This window comes from Eubalaena glacialis, chromosome 10 (genome assembly GCF_028564815.1).
Source record: "Eubalaena glacialis isolate mEubGla1 chromosome 10, mEubGla1.1.hap2.+ XY, whole genome shotgun sequence".
In the NCBI taxonomy this organism is placed as follows: domain Eukaryota; kingdom Metazoa; phylum Chordata; class Mammalia; order Artiodactyla; family Balaenidae; genus Eubalaena; species Eubalaena glacialis.
Window position 1 is genome coordinate 121,957,836 of NC_083725.1, and position 25,136 is coordinate 121,982,971.

The window sequence follows — 25,136 nt, forward strand, 5'->3', positions numbered from 1 at the left end:
TCCGTCTGGAGCTGCACGAGTCCCCCTGTGAGCGGGAGCTCCCCGAGGGCAGGGGGAGCCCCCAGGGAGGCCCCTCGGCAAAGCCCGGGCAGATGGCCACGTGAGCCCACTCATGCCCAGACCACAGGCCCCTTTCAGCACCATCCCTCCTGTAGGGACCCCGGCCGGGAGGGTCTGGGGTAGGGGCACCCAGGGGGGCCTCCCTGGGACCCCCTTTGCCCACCCCTGCCTGGGCCGGGAGCATTCCTAGGCCTGGGGTTCTCCAAACGGGGTGCCAAGAGCATGGAGGAGAAATGACAGAGAACTGGGTCCCCAGGGCATCCCACCTGCCTGCCCGCCCACCAGGGCTGAGGCACCCCCAGGCCGGCAGCTCGCCGAGAGTGGTTTCCTGTTAAAACAACTTTCTATTAAAACTAAAATGTATTTAAGGTAAATACACAGAATCTTCTGCATCTGTGAGCCGGGAGGGGGTGGCCCCGCAGAGCTGGGTGGTCTGTGAGGTATGGGGAGGCCCCAGACACAGAGTCTCTGTGGAAGGAGCCCAGGTCCATGTGGGGCAGAACCGCCCCAAGAAGGCAGAAGCCCCCTGTGCCAGGCCCCCCGGGCTCCTACTCAGGGTCAGGATGCCCTGGACAGGTCGGACCCACCCTGCTCCCTGACTGCGAGACGGTCCCGTGGAGAATTCAAAACACCTGTGCCCCGACCCTCGCCTCACCCTGACCCTGACCCTGATCGTGACCCTCGCCCTGACCCCTCGCATTGCGGGCGTGTGAGCTGCCCGTGGACAAGTGCCCACTGGCCCCACCGGCCTCCTGCTCCCCAGGGCGCCTCCCCCAGGAGCCATGTCCTTCTGTCCTTCTCCCAGGGGGGTGTGGGCACAGCCCCTGCTTCTCTGCCTGAGCGGGCCGGGCACCCTGAGGCTGGCACAGGAGATGCCCCCCCCAAGGCCGCCTCACTCCTGCTGTGCCTGAAGCAAGTAGCTCAGAGCCATGTGGGTTCAGACAACCGTAATTAGGGGGCCCCGGGGTCCAGCAGGACCACTCTGCCCCTCCCACGACCCAAAGTCCCAGGGGGCCAGCTGAGAAGGGGGTCTCCAGCAACGAGCTGGCCAGCCAGGGCCGTGCACCCCAGGGATGTGGTGTCAGCCCCATAAGCTCCTCAGGCCTCCAGGGAGGCATCCATCTGAGTCCCAAGGCCAGCGGCCCATGCATGAGAGCCCCCCAGCCTGGACCCCACCCCGAGGGGCAGTCTGGACTGGCTTGCCCTCTGGAGAGTCCCTGCCACTGGGCAGTCTTTCCTCCCAGGGTGGGGGTGGGACCCAGTGTGCTGGCACCTTGTAGGGGTCCTGGGTCCAGGTGAGGATGAAGCGCCCCCCCAGGAGCTCTCTGTGTAGCACCCTGGAGGGGGTGACCAGGCATCTCCCCCCACATGTCCTGGACAAGCCCCCTCTCAGTCCCCAGGTGCCCACGCTGACTCCCTGGACTGACCCCCAGGGAGACCCCTGGCAATCGAGGTTTACCCCTCGCCTCGAGTAAACACCGGAGATGTTTGCAGGACCCCGGAGGGTGTGTGCCAGCCCCCTGCTCAGAGGTAAGTGACAACGGGGCCGCTGCCCGCTGAAGAATTTTCCAAAGGCCAGGTCCTGATAAAGCAGCGCCCCAGATCCTGTTTGGCCACCACTGGACTGGCTGTCCGTGGCAATTACCGGACGGGAGCGTGGGGCACAAGCAGGCGTGGCGGGGCAGGGCCCTTGGCCCCTATATAAGGCGTCGGGGGAGGCCACTCAGGCCGCACAGGTGCGGCGAGCCTGCCCAGTGTCCCGCGGTGGGAGGTGTCGGGTCCGGCAGTGACCGCTCTCCTCTCCGCGCCATGCTCGGGCCCCGGCTGCTGCTGTTCCTCTCCTGCGGGGGTGCCCTGCTCAGCGCCGGTGAGTGGGGGGGGCCTGCAGGCCATGCACCAGGGTTGGCCAGACACCCTCCGAGGGCCCCGCGCGTGGGAAGTCCTCCCAGGCCTTCTCGCCTCTGCGGCTAGGCCGTGGGGACGCTGATGAATGGGAATGGGAGGGGAAGCCAGGCCCAGGAGGCCTCTCCTCGCTCCGTGGCTGCCCCACACTTGCCGAGGCCCAGGTCCCCGCCGGCGGCCTCGGAGCCTGGCCCAGCCCGTGGGAATCCGGGGCGACAGGCAGTCTCCCCCACAGTAGTGGTGCGGCAGACGTGGGCGTGCGAGGCGGGGACAGTGCTGGGACCTCAGCGCTCAGCCTGGCCCTGTCACTCTCCCCGCTGGGCCCTGGGTCCCGAGATGCCTCTGGGGGTCCCCAAGGGGCAGCCAGAGGGCGTGTAGGGGGCCTTGTGGGCCTTGAAGTCGAAAGACTCAGGGAGAGACCCCAGCTCCACTGGGTCCTGGCTGCGAACAGACAAACCACGAAGTGGGCTCTGGGCCTCAGTTTCCAGGTCTGTACAAGTGCGGGCGATGCCTCCCTTCTGTGTGGCTGCCATGAGGATTGAAGACCTGGGAGGCTGGAAGGGGCCGTCCCGCCCGAGTGCCCCCAGCCTCACCCATCAGGCTGTTGGGACGGGGGTCCCCTTCCTCCTCCCACAGGTCCCTTCGGCCAACTCCCCCAGGCACGGCAGATGCCGCAGGCCTGGGAGGCTCTCACCCCGGCCCCGCCCCCCAGGAGGGGCCAGCCCCCAGGGGTCCCCTGATGGCCAGGGGGGAAGCCCCTTCCTGCTGACTGCAGGCACCCGCCCCAGAGCCCCGGTCTCCGAGCCAGCGGGACTCGCTCCTGCCTGCCTCATAGGTCCTTGCCCCGCTGCCCTCTCCTTGGCGGCCCCAGAGCCCCACCAGCCTCAGCTAGGAGCCAGGGAGAAGCGCCAGGCCTGCCGTCTGGCCATGGCCCAGGCGCTGGGGGCAGGCTGGGGGCTCCGAGTAGAGCAGGCCCCCCCTGGGCCCATTCCACCCCTTGCCTCCCACGAAGCCCCTTCCCCGCCCCCCAGGCACCAGCTTTCCCACCAAGGGTGGCCCTGAGCACTCAGGAACCTTGCCCATCCGAGGCCGCCTCCCTGGGCCCATCCCTGGCCCTGGAGACCCCCAGACCTGGACCCAGAACCAGGGCGAGGAGGGAGGTGCCCGGGAGCCAGGCGGGGCGGGGTGTAGGCCAGCAAGTGTAGTGAGGGGCGTGGCTTTGGGGAGCCATGGGGGTCCAGGCTGTGAATGCTGCACGGGGCGGGGGGGCGGGGGGGCGGGGGGGGGGACGGGGCCCTCTCCACGTTTCAGCAAACACTCTTTGAGCACCGATTCCGTGCTGGCATCAGGGGGAGCGAGAGGCAGGCCCTGCCCTCCTGGACCAGAGGCCTCAAAGCACCAGTTCAGACATCAGGGTCTTGGGGGCTGGGGATTCCGGGACAGAGGCCCCTGAGCCGGGCCAGGGTTGACCCAGAACGGGCAGGGCATGCAGGGCTGCCAAGCGTGCAGAAGGAACAAACAGCGTGTGCTCCAGCCACCACAGGGCCCGTCCAGGGGCTGAGAAAGGTCAGGGGCGGCGGACCAGCCCGCCCTGCAGGCCCCGCGGGTCCCAGCCAGGGACCTGAGCGCGATGCGAAGCTCAGACAGTCCTAGGCGGGCAGCAGCGACGCTGCTGGGGGGCTGTCGTTCAGACAGTGGGGCCGCAGGGCCGGGCGGGGACTAGACAGAGCCGAGGGCCGGAGCGCAACAGGGCTCGGGGGGCTGGTGCTGGGTGACAAGGCGGAGAAGGGAGGAGCCGCTGCGAGGGGGCATCTGGGAGTGACCCTCGGGGGCACAGTGGACGCGACTCTAGGCATCGTGGGGGCCAGCGGTGAGCCGAGAAGCGGGGCCCCAGGCGTGGACGTGCGTGGTGGGCACTGCAGAGGAAGGGGGCCAGGTGTCACCACCCGCCCAGCCTAGGGACCCTGTGCCATCGGGCAGGCACCCCTGCTCCCTGGCGTCACCCAGAGAAACAACACTGGCAGCGACCAGCACCGTGACTCGGGAGGTCAGTGTCACCCAGGAACACACAGACCCCGGGGAAAAGGGGGCGCGGTGGGGAGCAGCAGGGACGGGACCCCCGGGGGCCGCATTCAGCGGACGACCCTGCCGCCCGCCCGCACCGGGCCTCATTTCCCACGGGGCCCACGGGGCCGCAGGGAGGACTGCAGCAGGGCAGGGATGGGGGAGGCGAGGCTGGGCCCGTGCTTCCTGTCCCGACAGTCGCCGTGAGCAGCCTCACTGGGCATTTCTCTGGCGATGGCCAGCGCGCCGGGAGGTTGACAGGGAGGAAAGCAGCAAAGAAACAGCCACTTTTAGGGCCCAGAAGAGGGAGAAGTCCTCCGTGGGCCTCAGCCTCACTCAGCCTCTGAGCTGGCGGCAGAGCGGGCACGGACCCCAGAGGGAGTGGACCCGAGGTGGGCTGAGCTGGGAACTCGGCGGGTGTAGCCGGACAGCGGCACGCCGCCGGCCAAGTCACCCACAGACGCCCGGGCACCCCTGCCCAGCTCTCCCTGACCCTCCCGCCACTTGCAGAGCCCCGAGCCCCTCTGGGATCAGGGCTCCTCACCCCCACCTGCAGCTACCACCCCCCATGAGGCCCACACGGGAGCCCACTGGGAGCCAGCGCAGCCGGGAGCCCCTTTATCACACGCCACCTGCGTGCACGGTGCCCGGGCTTCTCTGGGGAGCGAGCCAGTGCCTGGAGCCCGGCAGGCAGACCTGCAGGTGCTGCGGGCCAGACGCCGCCACGGACAGCCGGGGCCCAGCTCGCCCAGCCCTGAGCCCCACGCTCGGGACCCCGTCTCCCCAGGGACCTCCCGGCTCCCAGCGCCTGCGGCCACCCCCTCCTCACCCTCTGGCCCCACTCACCGCCCTTCCACGCGTGCGTGTGCCTGGGGGCGGGGCCTCATCCCCACTGTGTCCCCAGCCCCAGCAGGTGACAGCTCAGAGAGGTCCCTCTGAGGCGACCAAAGGAAGGGACGGCGGGGACGGCGGAGCTTGTGCAGCCCAGGAGCGGCCCCGCTGGCGCTCCCCGCCGTGCCCCGGGCCCGGCTCACCCCAAACACGCTGCCGGCCACAGCCCTCGAGCAGAGCTGGGCAGCCCCACACTGACCGCGGGCCCTGTCCACGCAGGTCTGGACAACAGCTCCTTGGTGCCCCCAGGCCTCCAGAGGCTGAAGGACTCCCCGCAGACAGGTGAGGGTCACGGCAGCCCCCTGTCCCCGTGTCCACCGGCCACGGCCCTGCTACAGGGTAACCGTGTCTGGGGTTTCCACGAGAGGCTCCAGCTACGGAAGAGCCTCAGACCACCCTCGCCTGGGGGAGACAAGCCCCTGCTGCCCCTGCTGGATGGGGGCTAAGCTGCAGCTTCATGTCCTACAGACCCCAGGGCTGATGGCGCCATAGACCCCAACCACAACAGAGGCCTGCGCTCCCGTAGGCAGGGGATGGGTGTGGGGGGCGGGGCCCTTCTCCCGCCCACCCCAGGAGGGCCTAGAAATTGGGAAGCCTCTTGTCTCCCAGTGTGGGCTCCCCGGGGCCCCAGACCTGCCCCACCAGCCGGGAGGACGCAGGGCTCCGAGACCCCGCCCGCTCTCTCCGCAGCTCCAGACAGGGGCTGGTGCTCCACATGGGGGGCTGGCCACTTCTCCACCTTCGACGGCCACGTGTATGATTTCTCGGGGACCTGCAACTACATCTTTGCGGCCATGTGCAAGGATGCCTCGTCCACCTTCAGCGTGCAGCTACGGCGAGGGCCGAGCGGGAACATCTCCCGGGTCATCGTGGAGCTGGGGGCCTCTGTGGTCACTGTGCAGAAGGCGGTCATCTCCGTCAAGGATGTGGGGTAGGCTGCAGAGCCGGGCCGGGCGGCTGGGGGCCCGAGGGGCGGCCGCTGACTGCTGTCACCCTGCAGGGTCGTCAGCCTGCCCTACACCAGCAACGGGCTCCAGATCACACCCTTCGGCCAGAGCGTGCGGCTGGTGGCCAAGCAGCTGGAGCTGGAGCTGGTGGTCATGTGGGGTCCGGGCACCCACCTCATGGTGAGGACGCGGCAGGGGTCGGGGGACCGGGCTGCGGAGCTGCCCTCCTGGGGATGGGGGCCCTGACCCCGGCCAGGAGCCTGGGCTTTTTGTTGGCTCAGTTCCCTCCATCGAGCAAGAATGGAGGTCCCCTAGGAGGAGCCGGGCGGGCAGACCCTGGGGTGGCGTGGCGCCAGGACCCTCCCCGTGAGGGGTGCTCTGGGCCCCTGGAGCAGGCGTGAGCAGCTTCCGAGGTGTCCTGGGGCCCTGGGAGTCCTGTGCGCCTCCCCGCCCACCCGACGGCGGTGCCCGACCCCTCCAGGTCCTGGTGGAGAAGAAGCACATGGGCAAGATGTGTGGGCTGTGTGGGAACTTCGACGGTGAGAAGACCAATGAGTTTCTGAGCGAGGACGGTAGGTGGGGGGAAGTGGTGGGGAGACCCCTCTGTGGCCCAGCAACCATGGTGCTGACCCTGCCCCACCCCACACCCCAGGCCAACTCCTGGAACCCCCTAAGTACGCCGCCCTCCAGAAGCTGGATGACCCCAACGAGATCTGTGCCTATGAGGCCATCCCCAGCCCCCCGGTCCTGCAGGCAGAGAACGTAAGTGAGGCGGTCGGGCTCCCCGGGGCCAGGGTGGGGCCGGCTCACGGGATCTGGCAGGGTCCCGAGGCCAACGACACCCCCAGACTTCCAAGTCACATGTGTGGTGTGGGATGTGGCCTTGACCCCTATGACCCTGAGTGTCCCTGTGCCCAGGCCCAGACCTGCATCCAGCTGCTGACCCTGGTGTCCCCCGAGTGCAACGTGCCCAAGGAGCCCTTCCTGCTGAGCTGCCAGGCGGACATGGCCACGTGTGCCCAACCCGGCCGGCACAACTGCAGCTGTGCCACGCTATCTGAGTACTCGCGCCAGTGCAGCATGGCCGGCCAGCCCGTCAACAGCTGGCGGGGCCCTGGCCTCTGTTGTGAGTCCTGGGGAGGGTCGGGGGGAGGGCCAGGGCTCCAGACACGATGCCCCCAATCCCCCCTTGTCTGTGAGACAGAGGAGACCCAGGTGGAGGAGGGGCTGGCCTAAGTCCTCGGCCAGGGTGGGGTGGGTGGCCGGGCCCTGGGCGCCCGACCCCTCTCACGAGGGCCACACGGGCCTGCAGCTGTGGGCCGGTGCCCAGCCAACCAGGTGTACCGGGAGTGCGGCGAGACCTGCGTGCGGACCTGCTCCAACCCGCAGCACAGCTGCCCGGGCTTCTGCACCTTCGGCTGCTTCTGCCCGGAAGGTGAGGACAGCTGCTCTCCCAGGACCCTCGGAAAGGAGCCCAGAGACAGGGCACCAGCTCCGCCCACACCCATGCTCGGAACCCCCGGACCCTCTGCTGGGACTTGGCCCGGGGAGGGCTCTGCCTGCACCGCGCTCACAGCCGCCCTGGGCCACGGCCGTGTGTGCCCGTCCATGGGGAGTAAGGTGGTGGGCAGAGGCGGGGTTGGAGCTGGACAGGGCCCGCTGCCCAATGAGGAGCAGCACCTAGCACGAGGGGGCGGGAGGCTGCGAGGCAGGCGGGGCTGAAGGCGGAGGCTCTCCTGGGGCACGCCCCCAGCCCCCGCCGCCGCAGGACAGGGTGGGGGAGGGGCTGCCCAGCAGGAGGGCGGGAGGGGTCTCCTTGCCCGCAGCCCCAGGAAGCCCCTCTCCCGCAGGTACGGTTCTGGACGACATCTCCAAAAACCACAGCTGCGTGCCTGTTCCCCAGTGCCCCTGCTTGCTCAGCGGGGTGGTCTACGCCCCTGGGGAGGTCACGACAGCCGCCTGCCAGACCTGGTGAGTGCAGGGCAGCAGGAGAGGCGTGCAGGCAGGCGGGGGGCAGGGACGGGGACGCGGCGGCCTCAGCCCTGGGGGCCACCTGGGTCATGCCTCCTCGTCCACAGCCGGTGCTCCGGGGGCCACTGGGAGTGCGTGGAGCGGCCCTGCCCCAGGCGCTGTGCCCTGGAGGGCGGCTCCTTCGTCACCACATTCGACGCCAGGCCCTACCGCTTCCACGGCACCTGCACCTACATCCTCCTCCAGGTAGGACACAGCCTCCGCCTGGGGGCCCGCCATGGGGGGTCGCCGTGAGCACCCCGGGCCCCCTGTGCTGAGCCGCCCCTCCTCCCAGAGCCCCCAGCTCCCCGACGGGGGCTCGCTCATGGCCGTGTACGACAAGTCTGGGTACTCGCACTCGGAGACATCGCTGGTCGCTGTCATCTACATGTCCAGCCAGGTGAGGCCACCCCGCCTGCCACCTGCGCCCACCCAGGGCCCCAAGCAGATGCGTCCCAGCTCCCCCTTCACCCTGCCTGGCCCGCGGGAGGCGGAGGCCTCCGCAACTCCCGGCCCCCCGTAACTCAGCCACCCTCCCCGCAGGACAAAATTGTGATTTCTCAGGACGAGGTGATCACCAACAACAGGGACACCAAGTGGCTGCCGTACAAGACTCGTACGTCCTCAGCCCCCACCCAGCACCCAGGGCCTCACGAGCCGGGTCCCAAAGCAGGCCGCCTGCTGAGGCCCCTATCCCCTCAGGCAACATCACAGTCTTCAGGCAGACATCCACCCACATCCAGATGGTCACCACCTTCGGGCTGGAGCTCGTGATCCAGCTGTGGCCCGTGTTCCAGGTGTACATCACTGTCGGGCCCCAGTTCAGAGGCCAGACCAGAGGTGAGTCCCTCCCCCGGCTGCCCAGGGTCGGCCCAGCTGCCCCGTCCCCACCCGGCTCGGCCACTCCAGAGGAGGAGGGGCCCAGCAGAGCCCTGCACTGACCCAATGTGTCGCGCGTTCACGGCCCAGGCCGGCTCCACCTAGCCGGCTGGTCCTCCCAGGGGTGTAGCCAGCCATGGCGTCTCACCCTGGGCGTGGTTAGGGGAGAAGACGGGCTTTGGGGAGGGTGGGGCAGGACAGGGGCATGGGCCAGTCCACCCTCACGCCCGGCCGGCCCAGGGCTCTGCGGCAACTTCAACGGGGACACGACGGACGACTTCACGACCAGCATGGGTATCGCCGAGGGCACCGCCTCGCTCTTCGTGGACTCCTGGCGGGCAGGGAACTGCCCAGCCGCGCTCGAGCGTGAGACCGACCCCTGCTCCATGAGCCAGCTCAACAGTGAGTGCCGTCCAGGAGGGCTGCGGGGTGGGCGGGAGACCGCGGCGGACGGCTGACCCACGCCGGCCTGCCCCCCAGAGGTGTGCGCGGAGACCCACTGCGCGGTGCTGGTGAAGAAGGGCACGGTGTTCGAGAAGTGCCACGCCGCCGTGGACCCCAAGCCCTTCTACAAGGTGGGCGGCCCCGTGGGCAGCGGGGGTGTGGGGGGCGCGGGGGGCACCCTCGGGGTCCTGGGTGGGCACCCACGGCCCCTGTCTGCCCACAGAGGTGCGTGTACCAGGCCTGCAACTACGAGGAGACCTTCCCGCACATCTGCGCCGCCCTGGGCGACTACGCCCTCGCATGCACCTCGCGGGGCATCCTGCTCCAGGGCTGGAGGGGCAGCGTGGACAACTGCAGTGCGTACGGGCCGGCGGGGCTGGCGGGGCTGGTGCCACCCCCCCCCCCACACACACACACACACACACACCGGGCCTGACTCTGGGTCCCCCGCAGGCACCCCTTGCACAGGCAACCAGACGTTCAGCTACGACAGCCAGGCCTGCGACCGCACGTGCCTGTCACTGTCCGACCGCGAGGTTGAGTGCCACCCCAGCGCCGTGCCCGTGGACGGCTGCAACTGCCCCGAGGGCACCTACCTGAACCACAAGACCGAGTGTGTGCGTAAGGCCCAGTGTCCCTGCCTCCTGGGCGGCTCCAAGTTCATCCTGGCCGACGAGTCCACCATGGTCAATGGCGTCATCTGGTGAGCGAGGGGTCCAGAGGGCGGCCGCCCGGCCTGCAGCCCAGCCCAGGCGGCGCTCACCGGACCTCTCTCCTGCAGCTACTGCGTCCACGGGCGGCTGAGCTGCCCGGCACAGCCTCAGATGCTCTTGGGTACGTAGCTGCGGCCGAGGCTGGCGGAGCTGGACTGTGGGTGCCTTGGCCCCTCCGGGCCCGCCTCACCCCAGGCCCCTTGTCTCTGCAGCAACCTGCTCGGCCCCCAAGACGTTCCAGTCCTGCAGCCAGTCCTCGGAGGACAAGTTCGGGGCGGCCTGCGCCCCAACCTGTCAGATGCTGGCCACCGGCACCCCCTGTGTAAGACCGGGTGGAGCGAGGGGCACGCGCGCTCCTCAGAGGGCAGGTCCCACCGCCTGGGGGTGCCGGGGACACCCTGGGCTAAACATTCCCACGGCGGACGCCCCAACATCTTCTCCTTGGCCCACAAGAAGATTCCCACAGACCCCTCATGAAAGGCGGGCCATGCTCCATTCCCACCATCCCGTTGATGCACGTGACCGGTGGCGTGGCCGCCGGGTGTGCTCCTTTGTGGGCTCCCTGAGGACCGTGGGCCCTGCCAGCTTGGGGTGGGCGTACAACAGCCCAGCCATGACGCAGAGGTGATGCCCCTCAGAGAGGGGCAGCTGTGCTAAGGGAAGGCCCAGAGCAGGATGGACGCAGGGAGCAGGTCTGGGGAGAATGCTGGGGAGTCTCAGAAGGTCCCAGGGCTGCAAGCAGGGCCACCCTCCAGGGGCCACTGACCCTCCTCCCTGCAGGTGCCCACCAAGTGTGAGCCTGGCTGTGTCTGTGCCAAGGGGCTCTACGAGAACGCCAACGGGCAGTGTGTGCCCCCCGAGGAGTGCCCGTGCGAGTTTGCAGGCGTCTCCTATCCCAAGGGCGCCGAGCTCCACACGGACTGCAAGAGCTGGTGAGCCGCAGCCCTACCCGCAGACCCTGGTGGCCAACTGCCCTTGAGCCCTCGGGGCGGGCAGGGGTCCCTACCAACCCGCGAGGTCAGGGTCCTGCGGGGGTGCGTGTACCCCAGTCACCCCAGAATGCCCTGCTCCTCCCACAGCATCTGCTCTAGGGGGACATGGACGTGCCAGCAGAGTGCCCACTGCCCATCCACCTGTACCCTCTACGGCGAGGGCCATGTGGTCACCTTCGATGGGCAGCGCTTCGTGTTTGATGGCAACTGCGAGTACATCCTGGCCACAGTGAGTGCTGGTCTGGGCCCCAGGGGACCACAGGGGGGCCACGGGGGGCCCGGGGGGCCGCAGGGCCGGCTCCTCCTCAGCGCCGTCTCCCCACAGGACAGCTGCGGTGCCAGCGACTCGCAGCCCACCTTCAAGATCCTTACAGAGAATGTCGTGTGTGGGAAGTCAGGCGTCACCTGCTCGCGGGCCATCAAGATCTTCCTGGGGGTGAGCAGGCGGGTGGCCTTCCCAACCTCCCCCTGAGGCCCCAGGGCCTGGCCTCTCGGGGCCCTCACAGCCCTGTGCCCTGGCCTCCACGTCCACATCACGGGCAGCAGTGTCCCCGGAATTGGACAACCGTGCAGCAGGGAGGGGTTCTCCCACAGGCCTCACCCTCAGCCCTCAGCACAGTTTCCAGCATGTTCTGGAACCTTCTGCCGACAGCAGGCTCTAGAGGGCAGACCCCCCAGGCCAGGGCTGGCCCTGCCACGGAGAGCTCAGGCCGGGAGGCAGAGCCCAGCGGCATTTAGTGGCCACCCAGGACGTGGGCAGGCATCCTGTGACAGCCGCACCCCACAGGGCCTGTCCATCATGCTGGCGGATAGGAACTACACGGTCAGCGGGGAGGACCCCAGCATGCACTTCCGGGTCAAGGCCAGCTCCCTGCACCTGGTGCTGGATGCCACCATCAGCAGCACGTACCACCTGACCCTCATCTGGAACAAGCACATGACCGTCTTCATCAAGATTGCCCGTGCCTCCCAGGTACCGCCGCCCCTGCCCCACAGCCCCAGGGAGTGGTGAGTCCCTGCCTGCCGGCCACCTGACACCTGACACCAGCCCCCGCAGGACGCCCTCTGCGGCTTGTGCGGCAACTACAACGGGAACATGAAGGACGACTTCCAGACACGCAGCAAGTACCTGGCGTCCAGCGAGCTGGAGTTCGTGAACTCCTGGAAGGAGAGCCCGCTGTGCGGGGACACCACCTTCACGCTGGACCCCTGCAGCCTCAACACCTTCCGTCGCTCCTGGGCTGAGCGCAAGTGCAGCATCATCAACAGCCAGACCTTCGCCGCCTGCCACGGCCAGGTGACCCCCCAAGTGCCCCGTCCTGCCCTGGCGGGCGCCCCGGGCTCCACAGCCAAGCCGTCAGGGGAGGGGTGGCCGGGAGGAGCCTGGCCCCGGCCTGACGCTGAGGGCCGGCCCCCGCAGGTGTACCGCCTGCCTTACTACGAGGCCTGCGTGCGCGACGCGTGTGGGTGTGATGTCGGCGGGGACTGCGAGTGCCTGTGTGACGCCGTGGCCGCCTACGCCCAGGCCTGCGTGGACAAGGGCGTGTGCGTGGACTGGCGGTCCCCAGACTTCTGCCGTGAGTCCCGCTCCTGCCCAGAGGCCCCCGCGGGGCCACAGGCGGCATGTCCGGCTGCAGCGCTTCTCCCGGGCGGGCGGCACCCCCAGGGAGGCACAGGCGCCCGGGGCCCGCTGGCAGGTGCGGGCTCCCGGACCAGCTCTGCCGCCTGACGGTGCCCTTCCCCCCAGCCATCTACTGCGACTTCTACAACACCCACACGCAGGTGGGCAGCGGCAAGTACCAGTATGCCCAGGAGGCCAACTGTACATGGCACTACCAGCCGTGCCTCTGCCCCGAGTGGCCGCAGAGCGTCCCGGGCGCCAACATCGAAGGTACTGGGCGCAGAGAAGGAGACGGGAGGAGGGGCTGCCTGGGAGGGATTGGGAGCGCTGGCGGGCAGGATGTGGAGGCGTGTCTGACAGTGGGGACCCGGGTGGGCACCTGTGCCTGGGGATCGGGGGAGAGGCCGGCAGAGAGAGGGGAGGGACCAGGCCTGGGGAAGAGGGGCTTCTGGCTCTGGACACTGAGGTCTGGCTGTTCTCTGCACGCCCCCCTCAGGCTGCTACAACTGCTCCCAGAACGAGTACTTCGACCACGACAAGGGGATGTGCTTGCCATGCAGTAAGCTCAGTCCACCGCCCAAGAGCCCCCCATGCCCCCCCACAGAGCTCCCAGCTCCTGCCCAAACCTCTGGCCAGCCCCCCAGCACCCCCACTCCCCAGGGGCACAGCCAGAGACCAGGGCAGCCAGAGACACAGGGAAAGGGATTGGCCCTCGCCTCCCCTCCCCTCCCCAAACATCCACTCACCCAGCCTGCGGCCACACGGCACACCCGGGTCCTGCCAGCCTGCTGGGGTGTGTGGGTGCAGAGCAGGGACCTCCTGGGAGTTCGGCAACAGGCGGCCTGGTGGGCACTGGACACTACCTGCAGCTACCCTTGGGCAGCACCCCGGCTGGCCCCTCCAGTCCCTGCCAGGCCCATCAATGCAGAGGTGGGGGGAGGGGAGAGAAGATGGGGAGGGGAGGAGGATGGGGAGCAGGGGTCCCGGCACGTCTGCGGTACCTCCATCCCCCGTGTCCTCTGACTCACACCCTGGGGACACAGCTGAAGGCTCTGAAGGGCCCAGGCAGGCGGAGGCGAGGCGGGAGGAAGCACCCCCGACCACCCCTCCTCTTGCAGCGTCGTCGCCCACCGTGCCGCTGCCCACAGCAGGTGACTGTACACATGCAAGGTGCCAAGGGGAAGCAGGCTCTCTCCCAGGGCTCTTCCCCGGCTCCACCAGCCGGCCTGCAGCCAGCCCAGCCTGTGTCTGTCCACCCAGCGGCAGCAGCCAGGCTTGCGGGTGTGGGGCAGGGCAGGGTGCACCTGGGCTGGCCCTGGGCTGCTTGGCACCGTGGGGGCAGCAGGTGCTGACCAGGAAGTCAGATGGGAGGGGCTTGGCAGGCCCCACTGGGCCCTGCTGCCTGGCCACCGAGCACAGCAGGGCCAAAGGACACATGCCCTGCCGGGGGCCCCCACTGCCCTGAGGGCTCCTGCCCAGCCCGCGTGGCTTGGGGGCCCAGCAGGGAAGTGAAGGGCTCTTCCCAAAGGGAGTGCCAGAGCAGCTCCCTACCCCACAACAATAGCATGTGTGCCACACTCAGGCTTGCCTGGCACAGAAACCAGGCCCACCACAGCCACGGCCAGCACCACAGTGACCCCCGGCACCACTGGGCTGAGCTCCCCCAGACCCTCGCCAAGCTCCCCGGCCACACCTGAGGCCCCGACCCGGACACCCAGCCTTCCAGCCACAGCCACAGCCCCCACCACCCGGACACAACCAACATTCTCCTCGGGAGGTAAGGCGCCCGGGCCAGGGCCCCGGGATGGGTGAGGAGGCGCCCGTGGCAGTGCGGACGGGGCTGAAGGGGATGTCGGGCGTTGTTCTCTGCAGATTCGCCTCGAACCACCTCCACCGTCACCACACGGGCCACAGCAGCGCCGACCGCCACGGCCACTCGAAGGTCGACAGCCACGGCACCCACCGTGACCCGGGCCACAACGCGGCCCACAGGATCCTCCCGCAGCACAGCCACGCGGTCCACAGCTCGGTCCACGGCGCGAACCACAGCAGCCCCGCCAACCCCAGCAACATCAGGGACCTCCACAGTGTCCCCCACAAGTAAGCATGCCACCACTGCCTGTCCCCACAGAGGGGCCTCGGCGGGGCAGCCCCAGCGCCCAGCCCAAGCTGTGTGGGGCCACGTGGAAGACGGCAGCCTTGGGCTACCCCCACGACCACACAGGGCTGGCTCAGGCCCGAGGGAGGGGGCAGCCTGGCTGGCTAATCACGCTCCTCTTTGCACATCTCCCCGGCCACAGCACCCAAGCCCCCATCCACCACGGCCACCCCCACCAAGGGAGTCCACAGGCCCCAGGGGAGGCCAGGGCTCCAAAAGGCCCCTGACCCAAGTGCAGGCCCCAACCCTGGGGCAGGGCCACAAACCTCCGATTCCCCTGACAGCAGGCGAGAAGAGAAGCCCTTTCCCAAGGCCAGTGGCAGGGGAGCCATGGAGGGACAGCCGAGCCCACCCGAACAACGGCCACCCTGAGAGTAGCGTTGAGGGGACAGAGCCATGCAGGGCTGTTGGAGAGGGACCCCAAAACCCACTACAAGCAGCTAAGATGCAACAAGGGTCCGCAGAGAATGCCGGGGTGGGGTTTGGGAGAGGAATGAGATAGTCATTCAGAAAACTCCTGGACACACCACCAGGGACACACAGAAGCCACATGTGAGAAGGACGATGTGGAAGGTGTGGGTGATGAACAGGTCACACTCCAAGGTAGGGTAACGAGGAGGAGGGAGTGAACTGACCACCATTGTTTTCTACAGTGTCCTCAACACACCGTTGGACCCCTGAAACCCCAGTCAGCCAGGAGACACAGCAGACGGACCGTCCACGACCCCCGGAGAGCACCACAGGCCACAGCACAATGCACACCAGTCCACTGTCAAGAGCCACCACTGCTAGGGCCGAGGAGACCACCAGTCACACCACACACTCCGCATCCAACCCCCTAACACACACCGCCACGGCCACACCCACCACACCACACATCCCTTTCAGTACTCACTCCACCCCCACCCGTTCTGTCCCCACTACCACCCACACAACAGGTCCGCCCACGGGAACACCTTTCTGGACCACCACCACCTACCCCACCCCATCACACCCAGAGACCCTTCCCATCCATGTGTCAACATCTGCCACCTCCTCGGTGGCTCCAACCTCTCACCGAGTCATCACCCCAACAGAGTCCCATGCTACTTCCTCCACCCCAAAGCCAACTGGCACCCCACCCACATCGACACACGTCCCTGTCACAGAAACAAAGCCCACACCCACAGCCCCACCACTGACAAAGACCACAACAAGGACGGCCACACCCAGAACCCCGCCACTGACAAAGACCACAACAGGGACCGCCACACCCACAGCCCCACCACTGACAGAGACCACAACAGGGACCACCACACCCAGAACCCCGCCACTGACAAAGACCACAACAGGGACCACCACACCCACAGCCACGCCACTGACAAAGACCACAACAGGGACCGCCACACCCAGAACCCCGCCACTGACAAAGACCACAACAGGGACCGCCACACCCACAGCCCCGCCACTGACAAAGACCACAACAGGGACCGCCACACCCACAGCCCCACCACTGACAAAGACCACAACAGGGACCACGCGAGCCCAGAACTCGGTCAGCACAGCCACAACCTCCACGGCCCCGGTATCACACTCTACTTCAAATGCCCTCCATGTAACCACGTCCCCACCATTCACCACCAACTCCCATAAATCCACCAGTAGAGGTGCAGGCGTGACACACACCGCCACGGCCAACCACACTGGGCCACACACCCCTTTCACCACTCACTCCACCCCCACCCGTTCTGTCCCCACCACTTCCCACACAACAGCTCCATCCACAGAAACACCCTTCCAGACCACTACCACCTATCCCATCACATCACACCCAGAGACCCTTCCCATCCACGTGTCAACATCTGCCACCTCCTCGGTGGCTCCAACCTCTCACCGAGTCATCACCCCAACAGAGTCCCATGCTACCTCCTCCACCCCAAAGCCAACTGGCACCCCACCCACATCGACACACGTCCCTGTCACAGAAACAGAGCCCACACCCACAGCCCCACCACTGACAAAGACCACAACAGGGACCGCCACACCCAGAACCCCGCCACTGACAAAGACCACAACAGGGACCGCCACACCCACAGCCCCACCACTGACAAAGACCACAACAGGGACCGTCACGTCCACAGCCCCACCACTGACAAAGACCACAACAGGGACCGCCACACCCAGAACCCCGCCACTGACAAAGTCCACAACAGGGACCGTCACACCCACAGCCCCGCCACTGACAAAGACCACAACAGGGACCGTCACACCCACAGCCCCGCCACTAACAAAGACCACAACAGGGACCGCCACACCCACAGCCACACCACTGACAAAGACCACAACAGGGACCGCCACACCCAGAACCCCGCCACTGACAAAGACCACAACAGGGACTGCCACACCCACAGCCCCGCCACTGACAGAGACCACAACAGGGACTGCAACACCCAGAACCCCACCACTGACAAAGACCACAACAGGGACCGTCACACCCACAGCCCCGCCACTGACAGAGACCACAACAGGGACCACCACACCCACAGCCATGCCACTGACAAAGACCACAACAGGGACCGCCACACCCACAGCCCCGCCACTGACAAAGACCACAACAGGGACCGCCACACCCAGAACCCCGCCATTGACAGAGACCACAACAGGGACCGTCACACCCACAGCCACGCCACTGACAAAGACCACAACAGGGACCACCACACCCACAGCCACGCCACTGACAAAGACCACAACAGGGACCGCCACACCCAGAACCCCGCCACTGACAAAGACCACAACAAGGACCGACCCACCCAGAACCCCGCCACTGACAAAGACCACAACAGGAACCGCCACACCCACAGCCCCACCACTGACAAAGACCACAACAGGGACCGCCACACCCAGAACCCCGCCACTGACAAAGACCACAACAGGGACCGCCACACCCACAGCCACACCACTGACAAAGACCACAACAGGGACCGCCACACCCAGAACCCCGCCACTGACAAAGACCACAACAGGGACCGCCACACCCACAGCCCCACCACTGACAGAGACCACAACAGGGACCGCCACACCCAGAACCCCGCCACTGACAAAGACCACAACAGGGACCACCACACCCACAGCCACGCCACTGACAAAGACCACAACAGGGACCGCCACACCCAGAACCCCGCCACTGACAAAGACCACAACAGGGACCGTCACACCCACAGCCCCGCCACTGACAAAGACCACAACAGGGACCGCCACACCCACAGCCCCACCACTGACAAAGACCACAACAGGGACCACGCGAGCCCAGAACTCGGTCAGCACAGCCACAACCTCCACGGCCCCGGTATCACACTCTACTTCAAATGCCCTCCATGTAACCACGTCCCCACCATTCACCACCAACTCCCATAAATCCACCAGTAGAGGTGCAGGCGTGACACACACCGCCACGGCCACCCACACTGGGCCACACACCCCTTTCACCACTCACTCCACCCCCACCCGTTCTGTCCCCACCACTTCCCACACAACAGCTCCATCCACAGAAACACCCTTCCAGACCACTACCACCTATCCCATCACATCACACCCAGAGACCCTTCCCATCCACGTGTCAACATCTGCCACCTCCTCGGTGGCTCCAACCTCTCACCGAGTCATCACCCCAACAGAGTCCCATGCTACCTCCTCCACCCCAAAGCCAACTGGCACCCCACCCACATCGACACACGTCCCTGTCACAGAAACAGAGCCCACACCCACAGCCCCACCACTGACAAAGACCACAACAGGGACCGCCACACCCACAGCCCCACCACTGACAAAGACCACAACAGGGACCACCACACCCACAGCCCCACCACTGACAAAGACCACAACAGGGACCGCCACACCCAGAACCCTGCCACTGACAAAGACCACAACAGGGACCGCCACACCCACAGCCCCGCCACTGACAGAGACCACAACAGGGACCGCCACACCCAGAACCCCGCCACTGACAAAGACCACAACAGGGACCGCCACACCCACAGCCCCGCCACTGACAGAGACCACAACAGGGACCGTCACACCCAGAACCCCGCCACTGACAAAGACCACAACAGGGACCGTCACACCCACAGCCCCGCCACTGACAGAGACCTCAACAGGGACCGTCACACCCACAGCCCCACCACTGACAAAGACCACAACAGGGACCGCCACACCCAGAACCCCGCCACTGACAAAGACCACAACAGGGACCGCCACACCCACAGCCACGCCATTGACAAAGACCACAACAGGGACCGCCACACCCACAGCCTCGCCACTGACAAAGACAACAGGGACCGCCACACCCAGAACCCCGCCACTGACAAAGACCACAACAGGGACCGTCACACCCACAGCCCCACCACTGACAGAGTCCACAACAGGGACCGCCACACCCAGAACCCCGTCACTGTCAAAGACCACAACAGGGACCACCACACCCACAGCCACGCCACTGACAAAGACCACAACAGGGACCGACACACCCAGAACCCCGCCACTGACAAAGATCACAACAGGGACCGCCACACCCAGAACCCCGCCACTGACAAAGACCACAACAGGGACCGCCACACCCAGAACCCCGCCACTGACAAAGACCACAACAGGGACCATCACACCCACAGCCCCACCACTGACAGAGACCACAACAGGGACCACCACACCCACAGCCACGCCACTGACAAAGACCACAACAGGGACCGCCACACCCAGAACTCCACCACTGACAAAGACCACAACAGGGACCGTCACACCCACAGCCCCGCCACTGACAAAGACCACAACAGGGACCGCCACACCCACAGCCCCGCCACTGACAAAGACCACAACAGGGACCGCCACACCCAGAACCCCGCCACTGACAAAGACCACAACAGGGACCGTCATACCCACAGCCCCACCACTGCCAGAGACCACAACAGGGACCGTCACACCCAGAACCCCGCCACTGACAAAGACCACAACAGGGACCGTCACACCCACAGCCCCGCCACTGACAAAGACCACAACAGGGACCGTCACACCCAGAACCCCGCCACTGACAAAGACCACAACAGGGACCGTCACACCCACAGCCCCGCCACTGACAAAGACCTCAACAGGGACTGTCACACCCACAGCCCCACCACTGACAAAGACCACAACAAGGACCACCACACCCAGAACCCCGCCACTGACAAAGACCACAACAGGGACCGCCACACCCAGAACCCCGCCACTGACAAAGACCACAACAGGGACCGCCACACCCACAGCCACGCCATTGACAAAGACCACAACAGGGACCGCCACACCCACAGCCCCGCCACTGACAAAGACCACAACAGGGACCACGCGAGCCCAGAACTCGGTCAGCACAGCCACAGCCTCCACGGCCCCGGTATCACACTCTACTTCAAATGCCCTCCATGTAACCACGTCCCCACCATTCACCACCAACTCCCGTAAATCCACCAGTAGGGGGGCAGGGACACCCCTGACACACACCGCCACGGCCACCCCCACTGGGCCACATACCCCTTTCACCACTCACTCCACCGCCATCCTTTCTGTCCCCACCATCTCCCACACAACAGTTCCATCCACGGGAACACCCTTCCAGACCACTACCACCTACCCTATCACATCACACCCAGAGACCCTTCCCATCCATGTGTCAACATCTGCCACTTCTTTGGTGACTCCAACCTCTCACCGAGTCATCACCCCAACAAGGTCCCACACTACCTCCACCACCCCAAAGCCAACTGGCACCCCACCCACATCGACACACGTCCCTGTCACAGAAACAGAGCCCACACCCACAGCCACACCATTGACAAAGACCACAAGAGAGACCACCACACCGACAACCCCGTCACTAACAAAGACCACAACAGGGACCGCCACACCCACAGCCCCACCACTGACAGAGACCACAACAAGGACCACCCGAGCCCAGAACTCGGTCAGCACAGTACTACCACAAAGCTCTAGCTTTAGCTCTACGTTATCTTCTCCAACTCCTCTAAACCCAAGCCAAAGTCCTTTCACCCCTTCTGTTTCTGTATCGAATCTTCCACATTACCCCTCGTCTTCATCCAGCACCTCCACTCTCTCCTCCCTGCCCACTACTTCCTCTCTTCCTTCTCACGTGTCCTCACACACCACTCCTCCTTTTATATCATCTTCCCCATCACCTTCAGCAGTTTCCACTTCACAGAGCATCCCAACCGTTAGTTCAGCTCCGCACAGCCCTTCCCCCTCTGCACCTGTGACCATATCACATACAGCCTCCCTGTCTACCAGCCCCTTTTCCCCAGCCACCATCACGCCTGTCAGGTCCTCCCTCTCACCTCCATCCTCTCCCACCCTGTCCCCTCTCCCCACTTCCAGTACCACAGTCCTGCCTACATCCCGGACCACAGCCAGCAACCCCACCTCCTCAGTTCTGTCCTCTCGGTCCACTACCTCACAGCCCACCTCTCTCACGACCCGAGCCCCCACGCAGGGCCTCCTGTCTTCTACCCTGGGGGTGACAGCCATCCCGAATTCTCCAGCCACCAACCTCACCACCAGACAGCCAAGTACCACCGGGCTGCCGGCCACCGTATTCCTGACCAGCTCCATCACTGCGCATGGAAGCTCCTCCTTTCCCACTGCCGGGTCCTTTTCCACCAGGGACCAATCCATCTCCTCTCTCATCACATCTCTACCCAGCTCTCCAGGTGAGTGACATCTCTGCAGCCACCTCACGACCCGTGGTGCACACTTCTTCTCAGCCTTGTCTCTCCACTCTGGACAACACTCTGGGTCACTGCCATGGCATCTCCGCCTTTTCTCGTCGCCTCACACTTCCTGATGGCCCTACGGGCACTGCCTCTCGGCCTCTGCTCCCACCCCTGCCGCGCCCCATCATGACCTGCGCACACCCCCAGAGGCTGGCCCCGCCCTCGCGGCAGGTGTGTCTCCTTTGCTCCCCCTAAAGCCTTCACTTCCCTTGCCTGGGGGTGGCGCGGCAGCACAAGGCGCTCAGCAGACTCGGGGTCACGCGCAGCCTGGGGGAGCCCCAGCTTGGCCTCTGACCAGCCCCGGGTGCCATTCCAGGTCTCTGAGCTTCGGTGCTTCAGCTGTGTCCTGGGGGTGTCTAGAAGGACAGGGCCTCCACCAGCAGGCGGTGGCCGAGTCACATCTCCCCCAAGCCCCTCTCCAGCCTGTCCTCTGCTGTACGCTGCTTACATGTTCTCGGGGCCTCTCCTCAGCCTTTCTTGGCCAGGTCCCAGATCTTCTCTCCCCTCTTCTCAGGGCTCAGCTCCAGTGAATTCCAGTCTGGCCTAAATGGGCGCCTGGCCTCCCCCAGGTGGCCCCCTTCCCCACCTCAGGGCCTGACTGTCCTGCACCTGCCTCCCTCAGCCCCCCGCCCCTCCACGTCCCTGCTGCAGTCCTGGCCTCCCTTTGAGGTGACCCCCTCAGCAGTCTTCCACAGCGACCCTCTGCAGAGCTCAGAAGGACCTTGAGTTTCAACTCTCGCAACCCTCCCCCCGGTTGCAGAAAGCAGGCACGCGCCTCACCCCAGGTGATCGTCGGGGCCCGAGCTGGGACTAGCGGCCGGGGCGCCTGCACTCCAGGGTTGGCGCCCACCCAGGTCTCAGTGCTGCAGGTGCCTCCAGCTCTGCTCTACCTTCCTGCCCCAGGCCTGCCTAAGCCCACCCTGTCCTCCAGGGACACCACCTCCCCTGCACAGCACCCGTCCCCTGGAGCGGGCTCCCCTCTCACACCCCCAGCCTTCCCCCGGCAGGACTGTCCGCCACCGCAGGACGGTGTTGAAAGAAGAAGTGTTTTCTTTTGTGGGACAAGGACGGGGTGGAGGCTGCCCATGAAGAGGGGACCCGGGACGTGGGGCGAGGGAGCAGGAGCTCAGGAGGGGAGGAGAGCTGGGGGCAGTGGGAGCCACAGCGAAGTACCCACAGCCCCATCCCCGCCGGGCCTCTTGTCCCACCTCCACTGGAAAAGCAGGGCAGGCAGGGCTCGAGGCCACAGGGAGACCTTGGAAGGGGGCAGGTGGGAAGGCAGGAGAGACTGTCCAGTCTTTGCTTTTTCACTCAAGTCCCACACTGGCAGTTTCTAATGGCAACACTGCTCTGCCAGCTGTCAGGGTACCCACTACAGTCTGTCCACTGGGACAGATGCAGGACAGAGCTCACAGCCAGGTCCACACCCCTGCAGGGAGCTCTTGTGATACCAAATGTCCCCTCAGGGGATGCTGATATCCTACCCCATCCCTACCGCAGGTACTGAGCCCAGCAGACCAGAAACACCTCTGCCCACAGGTTGGTGTCAGGCCAGGAGAGCAGGTGGAGAGGGAGGCTGGGGCCAGTGCTGGGAATCTGCCTCGTCCTCTGAGAAAACCCTTGACCCTGGGGGACTCCCAGTGTAGCCAACTTTCAGGAAGAAAACACACAATGAGAGACTTGATATCAGGCTTTGTTCCCATGCAAAGCCATGAGGTCTGAGCTCAGTGGGGCTCGGACAAGGGGAGATGGCCTGGGGCAGGGGCCCGAGTGCAGGGTGGGGGCTCAGGGAAGATGCCACCGTGGGCACGAAAGTGCTGGCGGGTGCCCACACGGCCACATCCAGATCATCTAAGCTGTCGGGCAGCTGGCAGCCTTCCCTTGGTGGAGCCGGCACTATCCACCGTGCCACAGGAAAAGGGATTTAAAAACCCGAGGCCCAGAGCCAGGTACGTCAGTTGCTGCCCTTGAGAGGGCCAGGTGCGGAGCCCCCAGAGGCCACACCTGTCCTCCAACCCAGCCGCGGGGCCGCCGTCTGATGCCTGCCTCTCGGCTCCCAGGGACCTGCAGCGTGAGGGAGTTTGAGGAAGAGGTCACTTACCAGGGGTGCACGGCCAACGTGACGGTGACCCGCTGCGAGGGCGTCTGCGCCTCCTCAGCCAGGTGAGCTGTCGGCCCCGTGCGGTCCTTGTCCAGGTCCCGGACTTGGAACCCGCCCTGCTCGACAGAGGCGCTGCCAGTGGGAGCTGGGGATGATCCACCGAGAGCTCCCGGCCCAGGCAGCGTGCTGCCCCATCGGGGGGCCCCGGCCCGCACCCACCTCCACCACACCTGCCGGGAGCCGGGGAGGTCAGCGATGCGAGGCCAGCCCCTCCCCGAAGGCGCAGCCTGGGACCCTGGCGTCCACCTCTCCGAGCGACCGGGGAGGGGCAGGAGCGCTCCCAAGGCAGCGGCCCTGACCTGCGCTCCCCGCCGCCGCTCCTCCGCAGCTTCAACACTGACACCATGCAAGTGGACACCAACTGTAGCTGCTGCCACCCGCTCAGCTCCCAGGAGAAGCAGCTCGTGCTGCCCTGCCCGGACCCCAGGGTGAGGGGACAGCGGCTGACACTCACGCTGCAGGTGTTCAGCAGCTGCACGTGCCGCTCCCAGCGCTGCAGAGACTAGAGACCCGGCCCCGGGAGCGAGGACCAAGCCGCGCCCCCGACACCCGCTCACCCCGACTCACTGTGCCCAGCAGCCCCTTTCCTAGGCACAGGGCATGGCCTCAAAGAGCCCTCAGGTGCAGCTCCCCCGGGCATCTGAAGAGAAAGGGGCTGCAGGCGGGGGTCCTGCAGACCCTGACCAAACCCAGCAGGCTGCACTGGACTGCCAGCCTTGGGACTGCACAGGGCACTGCCCACCGCTCCTCCACACAGCCTCCCGGCCTTGGAAGACAGCCGTCCAGTCCTGCCGGGACCAGAACCCCGCCCCCGGTGGCAGGAGCCAGGAAGGCTGCTGCAGAGGGGGTTCCTGGGGAGACAGGGGCCGCGCAAGCAGAGAAGGGCTGGGGAGAGGCTCGGGTCACAGCGAGGAGAGGGGCCCTGCAGTCGGGGAAGGGAAGGGAGAGGCCAGCGTCACCGCCTGCCCACCGACAAAGCTCACCCTGGGGAGGGGGCACCAGGCACTGCGCGCCATGAGCCCACCGTGAACAGACAACAAATAAACTGGCACTGGTCAAGGCACAAAGGCTCCTGAGCTCTGCCCCTGCTGTCTCCCGCGCCCTCAGGCACTCCTGAGTCCCCAGACCCACGTCCGGCCCATGGGGCTGGACCCGCACCAGTCTGGGCCAAGGAGGGATGCCACTGCGGGCCCCCGGCCTTCCCCTCCCCTCCCCTCCCCTCCCCTGCAGGCCCTCTCACCCTTCCCAGCTCAGGACTACTCTCCTGTGAGGCCCTCCGTCCCGCGGGGCCCTGTACCCTGCCTGTGGCTGGGGCCACCCCGCCTGAGCTCAGCAGGCTCACTCCCCAGGAAGGAACCCCTGGGCCCACTGGTCCCCTAGACCCAGGCCTCCAGAAGGCAGGCCCCCAACGCGCACCATGGAGTTGGGGGAGCCAAGGCCAGGCCGCAGGCCCCACCAGGATGAGTCCCACAGGCTCAACCCACGTCCCGAACCCAAGTGCAGAAC

At 66.2% G+C, this 25,136-nt stretch overlaps 1 protein-coding gene across 1 annotated transcript; it reads left to right on the plus strand.

Annotated features, from left to right (window-relative positions):
- Positions 1 to 1,869: 1,869 nt before the first annotated feature.
- MUC6 (mucin 6, oligomeric mucus/gel-forming) lies at positions 1,870 to 24,136 on the plus strand. Its single transcript, XM_061203817.1, has 38 exons — positions 1,870 to 1,927; positions 5,137 to 5,199; positions 5,608 to 5,848; positions 5,918 to 6,044; positions 6,346 to 6,436; positions 6,517 to 6,626; positions 6,783 to 6,990; positions 7,177 to 7,299; positions 7,715 to 7,835; positions 7,943 to 8,081; positions 8,170 to 8,274; positions 8,418 to 8,490; positions 8,577 to 8,714; positions 8,994 to 9,155; positions 9,234 to 9,328; positions 9,421 to 9,553; positions 9,651 to 9,900; positions 9,979 to 10,031; positions 10,123 to 10,232; positions 10,691 to 10,842; positions 10,990 to 11,131; positions 11,228 to 11,338; positions 11,690 to 11,875; positions 11,960 to 12,199; positions 12,323 to 12,479; positions 12,650 to 12,793; positions 13,020 to 13,082; positions 13,331 to 13,453; positions 13,567 to 13,674; positions 14,106 to 14,331; positions 14,396 to 14,623; positions 15,830 to 16,275; positions 16,603 to 18,036; positions 18,364 to 20,143; positions 20,486 to 20,646; positions 21,002 to 21,406; positions 23,530 to 23,632; positions 23,959 to 24,136. Exons 1-38 carry the CDS (start codon positions 1,870 to 1,872, stop codon positions 24,134 to 24,136), a joined length of 8,787 nt encoding a protein of 2,928 aa, XP_061059800.1.
- The last annotated feature ends 1,000 nt before the right edge of the window (positions 24,137 to 25,136 follow it).

Excerpts from the sequence above, each read along its gene's own strand:
- MUC6 (XM_061203817.1), top strand. The coding sequence starts at position 1,870 with ATGCTCGGGCCCCGGCTGCTGCTGTTCCTCTCCTGCGGGGGTGCCCTG. Across the intron at positions 13,675-14,105 it reads CGTGCCGCTGCCCACAGCAG|GCTTGCCTGGCACAGAAACC; the intron begins GTGACTGTACAC and ends TGCCACACTCAG. Across the intron at positions 23,633-23,958 it reads GTCTGCGCCTCCTCAGCCAG|CTTCAACACTGACACCATGC; the intron begins GTGAGCTGTCGG and ends GCTCCTCCGCAG.